This window comes from Loxodonta africana, chromosome 7 (genome assembly GCF_030014295.1).
Source record: "Loxodonta africana isolate mLoxAfr1 chromosome 7, mLoxAfr1.hap2, whole genome shotgun sequence".
In the NCBI taxonomy this organism is placed as follows: domain Eukaryota; kingdom Metazoa; phylum Chordata; class Mammalia; order Proboscidea; family Elephantidae; genus Loxodonta; species Loxodonta africana.
Window position 1 is genome coordinate 24,457,272 of NC_087348.1, and position 8,452 is coordinate 24,465,723.

The 8,452-nt window shown below is 37.4% G+C and overlaps 1 protein-coding gene across 1 annotated transcript; it reads left to right on the forward strand.

Moving 5' to 3' along the window:
- Positions 1-7,152: 7,152 nt before the first annotated feature.
- LOC100669342 (olfactory receptor 8K3-like) lies at positions 7,153-8,100 on the forward strand. Its single transcript, XM_003422672.3, has one exon. The coding sequence runs from the start codon at positions 7,153-7,155 to the stop codon at positions 8,098-8,100; it is 948 nt and encodes a 315-aa protein (XP_003422720.2).
- Positions 8,101-8,452: the final 352 nt, after the last annotated feature.

Below are 8,452 nucleotides of genomic sequence, written 5' to 3' on the forward strand. Positions count from 1 at the left end.
GTAGACATGTGGTAACTTTGGTGAAGTGTAAGACAGTATATAATACTGGGGATGTTCTCGCCATTTGACCTGGGCAAAGTCATAGAAGCTCCACAGACATCCATATGCCCTGAGAGACTGAACTACTATGCTGAGGGCAGGAAACCATGATCTCAGGGGACATCTAGCTCAATTGGTGTAACAGTCTATAAAAAGAATGTTCTACATTCAACTGTGGTGAGTAGAGACTAGGGTCTTAAAAGCATTTGTGGTCGTCTAAGATACTTTTACTGAATCCATCCTGACTGGAGCAAAAGGAGAATGAAGAAGACCAAAGACACAAAGAAAAGATTAGTCCAAAGGACTAATGGACCACAGTTAATACAAACTCCACCAGACTGAGCTGAGAAATACTAGAAAGTGCCCGGTTCATACCACCAACTACTCTGACAGGCATCACAGTAGAGGGTCTCAGAGAGAGTGGGAGAAAAATGTGGAACGAAATTCAAATTCACACACACAAAAATACCAGGCTTGCTGGTCTGACAGAGACTGGGGAAACCCCCTGAGTATGGCCCCTGGACACCCTTTTAACTTAGCACTGAAGTCAATACAGAGGTTTGTTGTTTAGCCAAAGATTCAACAGGTCTCCAAGGCCAGAATTGCCCACTTGAGGAAATTAATTCATAGCTCAATCATGTATTTGAGACTAATAGGCACACTGGCCCAAAAGCAAGGACAAGAAGGCAGGAAGGGATGGGAAAACTGGACGAATGGAAACAGAGAACCTAGGGTAAAGAAAGGAAAAGTGTTGACACTTCACAGTATTATCTGTCATCCAAAGTCACAAAAGAATTTGAGTATTCACCATTTAATAAGAAACTAATTTGTTCTGTAAACTTTCACCTGAATCACAATTAAACAAAGAAAGAAAAAAAAAATGTTCACAGAAACATTATTTATAAAAGGTAAAAACTGGTAAAAACCCAAAATGTCCTTCTATTGGTAAATTGTTTAGCAAATTGTAATAAATCCACACATGAGATAATACTCAGCAGTAAAAGAAACAAATTATCTATGCATACAACAGCAAGGAGAAACCTCAACAGAGTCATGTGAAGTGAAAGAAGTCCATCTCAAAAGGTTGTTATCTGCCATTGAGTTGACCACAACTTATGGTGACCTTATGGGAAACGGACCAAAACATTGCCCGGCCCTTTGCTATCTTCACAATCCTTGGTGTGTTTGAGTCCATTGTTGTAGCCACTGTGTTAATCCATCTCATGGAGGGCTTCCCTCATTCCAATTGGTTCTCTGTTTCACCAATTTTGATGTCTGATTTCCGAAACTGGTCTTTCCTGATGACATGCACAAAGCAAGAATGTCAGACAATGCTCTGCTGGAGACAACAAAATACCTATCAGTAAAGAATTTTTATTTTATTTGGTGCCTTCAAGCCAATTGAGACTTATAGTGACTTATAAGACAGAGTTGCAATGCCCCAAAAGTTGCCTAGGCTGTATTCTTTATGGGTGTAGATGGTCAGGTGTTTTCTTCCCATAATGGCTTATGGGATTAAACTGCCAACTTTCATTTAGTAAAAAAAAATATATATATATATATAAAACAAGGAAAAAAAAAGCATAAATGAATACATTATGAATATTTAAAATGGCAAAATGCCCCAATAAGATATACCATGATAGATGTATATTCATAATAAAACATTACACATAAAATATCACACTTTACAAGGTGTGAAAGTTAAGGTTGTGTGTCAACTTGGCTGGACCATGATTCTTAGTAATACAACAGTCCTATGATGTTATCATCATCTCCATGATGGGAACTACTGTGAATAGCCAGTCTGTTGATGTGTGTGGCCTGCATGGAATATAAGTAGACATTCTGGCAAGGTTTGTTGGGTTTTTGTCACTTTGTGTCATGCAGCAGACTCTTGTTCCTCTGACCTCTGGTTCTTGGGAATTGACTGAGCAGCTTGCCTGTAGTCTTGCCTGTCGATCTTGGGATTCTTCAACCTTCAGCTGCTGAGCAAGACCCCTGCTGTCTGACCTGCAGATATTGGGTCAGCCAGCCCCTGCAGCTGCATAAATCAGGAGAAGCCTCTAACCTGATTCATGGACTTGTGACTCCCAGCCTATACAGCCATTCCCTTGGTATTAAAAAAAAAAAAAATTTTTTTTTTTTTTATATATGCCTTTTTAAGCTTACTGGTTTTGCTTCTCTAGAGAACTCAGCCCGAGACACAAGGGTATATTGATATGGTAGAGTGTATGTGAAGCACAGCCAGATATGTATGAAGGTGAAAAAGATGTTTTGGGATAAAAATTTTGCAGAATGGAAAAACATAAAATGTTGAAATGTAATAAAGGAAAATAAAACAAACAAATAAAATCCTAAGCAGGCTGATGATCGTGACTGACCATGAAATGAGAAGCAAGGGTAACATTTCTGTTTCTGAGGTCAAAAACAAAACCAACCAACAAACAAAAAAAAACACAACAATAGTGGTAACAGCAACAATTACAAGAGCAAACTATGAAGTGATACCTCACACACGCACAATGCATTACTTTTGTTCCATTTAAGTCTTTTAAATAATGCAATAAGAAAGCGTTTAAGCACACCTTCATTCTGTCGTCCATTTAAAGGGGGTATTGATAGTTCTGTTTTATAGATCCCAGAAAAACCAGTGCCTTGGAGATACAGTATTTTAATCCAGATCCCTGTGTGGTAAAAATGGAAAGTTACTAAAGAGTAAAAGGTAAGTCTGTATGAAAAAGATAAATTCAGACATGTATACATACAATATGATCGAAAATTTGCTTACTGATGAATAAAACTTGTCCTGGATGATTAACAAACAACTCATAGGTATTTTAAGCTTTCAAATGGTTCAGGAAAAATCAACAAATTGCTTGTCATCTCCACAGGGAGCATTTCCATGGGTGAAAAAAAATCCATAAAGTCACCTCACTCTGCCATGTTAATCACATGGGGGAGTGAAGACGGAGACTTCATTACAAGTAAAAAGAGAGACTATTTCTATGTTTTAGCAATGTCTAGAATGTTTCAGTGACACTTGCGAGGTCCCGCTGCTATTCAATGACAAATTCATTGCAAAATATTAGTATTTCTGAGTCAGTTCTGTATGTATTCTACATTTCAATAGTGCCTGAGACTAGAATCTCTCTACATTTTTCCGTCATTTTTTTTTTAAATACTCACACTTTGTTTCAGAGGCTAAATGCTCATAAGCATCTATGAAATATTATCATTAAATGGCTAAATAATACTTTACATTATATAAATAATTATATGAATAAAAAAGAAACAAAGAGGAAAAAAAAAAGTCCTGGAGTCAATTTTGCCTCACAATTACCCCCAGTGTATCAGAGAATAGTGCTCCATAGGTTTTGCAAGAGTTGTGACATTTCAGAAGTAGATCTTCCTTTCTCCCAAGGAATCTCCGAGTGGACTTGATTCCGCAAACTTTCAGTTTATGGCTGAGTGCTTAAGTGTTTGCTCAACTCAGGTGGTCCACATATGTGAATAATAGAGCTCAAATATGAAAGTAAAGGAAGCATATGCAGTGTTAAAAATTACCATAGCAGAATTATGAAGCTGCAGGTATTCAGTCTCTGATGTCAATGTCCTTCAAAATCCTTAGTTATATAGTGGCTCTAGGCTCTTCTATGTCCCTCTCAAATGTAATTTAATATTTAATGTATATTTAAATATTTAAATAACTGTGCAAATGTGCATTTTTGCTAATCACTTGATGAAGAAACTAATACATTTCCATCTCACATCTTTTGCTGAGATATGAAAAGCAATTTTTAGAGTTTAGGAAACCTCTAAGTAGCCAGTTTGATGATGGTAGTATACTGTATACCATATTCTTCAATTTCCAGTGGAATCTACCAGAAGATACAATTTTCTCAAAGAATATAGTTTTATATAATGAGAATTAGATACTCAACAAAGATAGTAAACTATGGAAAATAACTTCGTACTCTCCATGGAACTCCAGAGCTATTGAGAGGAAGTCCTCTTACCTTCCCTTACCTTATAGGAAAAGCAATACTTACCAATATAAGAACTTTTTTCACTTCAGCCTTTCGTCATTGTAACTAAACAAGATTTATATTGGTTTTATTGCATTAACTGAAGAGAGCTGATTTCCTAATTGTATTATCTACTGATACTCAATTCAGTTATTCTTAAAAAAAAAAAAAGAAAGAAAACATTTTATTGTGTTTTAGGTGAAAGTTTACATAGCAAATGAATTTTCCAATCTAAGATTCTTACACAACGTGTGCCAGCACTCTCCTAATTTCCTCCCCGGCTTCCCTGTTTGCATTTGTCAGGCTTCCCTGTACCTCCCCACCTTCTTGCCCTTTTGGTCTCCTATACTTGATTGTCCTAAGTGGCACCTCCTTCACAGATGTTGTCTTTTAATTTAACAGCCCTGTCTGTAATTGAGCTGAAAGCGGGCCTCCAGGAGCGTCTATAGCTTCATGTTAGAATCTATCTTAAGGCAATAGTCTCAGGGGTTTCTCCAGCCTCTTTCAAACCAGTATATCTGGTCTTTTGTTGTTATTGTTGTTCAAACTGAATTTTTTTCTATATTTTTGCCCATCCTGCCCCAAGCCTTCTATCGTAATTCTGGTCAGAGGGGTAAGTAGTGGCAGCCAGGTACTATTTAGTTGTCTGTTGTCAGGTTAGAGAAGGTTGCGATTCAAGTGGCCCATTAGTTCTTTGGACTAATTGCTTCCTTAAGTCTTCAGTTTTCTTCATTCTCCTTTGTCTAGTCCGGAAAAGACCAATAGTTGCTTTCTGACATAGGCATGCTGTTGGTGTAGATCAAAACTTTTTCGGTAATGTTTTATATGAGATAATATATTTCCCATTTTATTACTTAATATGATACTGTTGTATTTTTCTATTTGCTTGATTATTCTGGAATCAGAGGCTGCTGGTACTGCTATTTTCATGTAAGTTGTACCATTTCAAACCATTCCTTCTTCTACCTTAAACTGCCATCCTCATCTTTCTCTGGCATTTTTTTTTTTTTAATCTGTGGTTTATTAGGAACATGTATATGCATTTTAATTTAAATATACTTATGTTTATGTGCATTATGTACTGTATAATAGTTTTAGAGTAGAGGATTTCATTAACCGGATGGAATTTTTTAATGAAAGTTCATTTTAAAATCAGTGACAGTGACTTCACTTTCTCTCAATTTCCTGCCACTATTGTAAATTTTTTCGTGAGAAAATATATTTAACTTGCTAGAAATGACTTTTTATATGTTAGTTATAATGAAAGGACTCCTAGATTAGGACATATTTTAAGTAAATTTATATTAAAACACACTTACTACCTTTAAGGTGATCCTGACCCATCAGTGACCCCAAAGGTTTTCCCAGGCTGTAAGTCTCTATGGAAGCAGACTGCCACATCTTTCCACTGCAGAGCAGCCGGTGGTTTCCAACTGCCAACTTTTAGGATAGCAGTCAATTAACATATATTAAAATGTTTAAAGTGAGGTAGAAGATATATGATCCAGAAGACTGGCACACTGATGGCCCAATTTTAGTCAGGGAGTTGAGGATGGGGGAAGGAAGGGCTGGGTCAGTTACATGGATAACACACTACTCAACCTACTCATCTTCATAGCCTGGCATAGAAGCTAGGTCACACTAGAAGGATTTACATATGCATATGTAAAGAAAACTCCTTTCAGACAACTTACTGTCATCATTTTAAAAACAGCAAGGACACTATATATTTCATATTGAGAGTTATGTCCTGATACCTTAAACACATTGAAACATGTAATCCTCGTTTAGTTTTCAACAATCCTGAAAGGAAGTGGTCATTTTACAGGTGTGGATAAAGAGATTAAGGTATCTTACTCTATAAGCCACAGGAGGAGGGTATAACAGAGGCTGTATCTGCATGTGTCTACCACCTTGGAGATTCCCCTGTATAAAGATGAAAAATCCCCACCAGGATCTATTAGATTTTCCCTGGCAAGACATGTGTTTGATTCTTGTCAAGTATGTTGTTTCAGTCTGCACCATCTGTGGCACAAGGGCTTTTATTGGACTATGTTTTGAAATGAGGCATATTAAATGGTTCCACACATTCTGGGAATTTGCAGTTTAAAATTTTTACAATCAACATATGTATTATAATTTTGTAAATGCCATTATGTGATTGTCATTAAAGACATAACAAAGAGAAAGTTTAGTAACGATTCATATACCTAACACCTAACATTTTTAATATTTTTTAAATTTTTGCTTCATATATTTATCTGTATATTAAAAAAAAAAAAAAAACCCAGCCCATTGCCATCAATTCGATCCTGACTCATAGAGACCCTTTAAAACAGAGGAGAACTTCCCCTTCGGGTCTCTAAGGAGCGGCTGGTAGATCCAAACAGCTGACCTTTTGGTTAGCAGCCAAGCCCTTAACCACTGCTTTGCCAGGGATCCCATCTATGTGTGTGTATGTGTGTACGTGTATGTGTATGAATGTGAGCGTGTGCATGAGCGGGTGTGCATATACGTGTACATATACACCTACATGTACACACATGCCTATGAGAACATGTACACATACATGTACACCTGTACCTACACCTGTACCTTTATCTGGGCCTACATGCACATCTGCATTTACATCTGCATCTATATCTATATCAGGGTTTCTGATCCCCTCCCAGGGACAGTTTGGACTGGAAATTTCCTTATTGTTGGGAATTACCCTGTATATAATAAAATATTTAGCAACTTCCCAGGCTTCCATTAAGTACAAGTAGTTCCCTTCTCCTAGTTGTGACATCCAAAATGTCTCAGACATTGACAACTGTTCTTTGGGGAGCAAATTTTCCCCGACTGATAACAAGGTAGATTTCCCTTTCTCTCCCCATGGTTCTCTCTCTCTCTCTCTTCATGGACTTATGCTTTATTGGTGGGAGGTGGGTTTACTTTCAAATATCTCTACTGGAAAGTTTGGATTTATCTTATTCATTTAGCGTATTGCCTTTGTATACTAAAAAGCCACCAGAGGATACTACATAAACCCTATTGACGATGCTGATGTCTCTATCCACAATAGGTTTCCTGATAGACCTAGATGGACAAACACAATCTAACAGTGCTGAATGAGTTCATTCTGACGGGAATCACAGACCGCCCTGAGCTGCAGGCTCCATTGTTCGGGCTGTTCCTCATCATCTACATGGTCTCAGTGGTGGGCAACTTGGGCATCATCATCCTCACGAAGACAGACTCCAAGCTACAAACTCCCATGTACTTTTTTCTCAGACACCTGGCTATCACTGATCTTGGTTATTCAACAACTGTGGGACCCAAAATGTTGGTAAATTTTGTTGTAGATGAAAATACAATCTCCTATTCTTTTTGTGCTATACAGTTAGCTCTCTTTCTCTTGTTCATCATTAGTGAATTATTCATTCTGTCAGCAATGTCTTATGACTGCTATGTGGCCATCTGTCACCCTCTGCTCTACACAGTCATCATGTCACAAAAGGTTTGTCGGGTGTTGGTGGCAATCCTCTATCTTTATAGTGCATTTATTTCTCTTCTTATCACCATAAATATTTTTAATTTATTCTTTTGTGGCTTCAATGTCATCAGTCTTTTCTACTGTGACTGTCTCCCCTTAGTATCTTTGCTCCGCTCAGACACACATGAAATTGAATTGATCATTCTCATCGCAGCATCTATTGATTCAATTTCATCCCTTCTAATAGTTCTTGTTTCTTATCTGCTTGTTTTTGTAGCCATTCTCAGGATAAACTCAGCTGAGGACAGGCACAAGGCCTTCTCCACCTGTGGATCCCACCTGACCGTGGTGGTCGTGTTCTATGGGACTTTAATCTTTACATATGTGCATCCTGAGTCCAGTCATTCCTATGAAAATGATAAAGTGGCTTCCATATTTTACACCCTGGTTATTCCAGTGTTGAATCCCTTGATATATAGCTTGAGGAGCAAAGATATAAAACATGCCATTCATAGAACATGGAATAAAATAAGGAATATCTTTTCTACCACTTAACACATCATATGGTTCTTATAAATTATATCGTGGGCTTCAAACCTTGTCTGTGTGTCTCTATAGGGTATAGTGAGCAAAAATACATTTCACTCATATTAATAAATTTACTTCTATGTGCCAGTCACTCTTCTAAATGCACTGATGAACAAAAGAGGAAACTAAAGAGTAAAAACGTTTGTCTTCCTTGTAGGAAAGAGATGGTTCACAAGCTTAATAACTACGTAAATGTTATAATGCAGAATAACATGTTGGCACCCCGGTGATGCAGTGGCTAAACTACTCTGCTGCTAACTGAAAGATCGCCGGTTCAAACCCACTAGCCACCCCATGGGAGAAAGGTGCAGCAGTCATC

Excerpts from the sequence above, each read along its gene's own strand:
- LOC100669342 (XM_003422672.3), top strand. The coding sequence starts at position 7,153 with ATGGACAAACACAATCTAACAGTGCTGAATGAGTTCATTCTGACGGGA.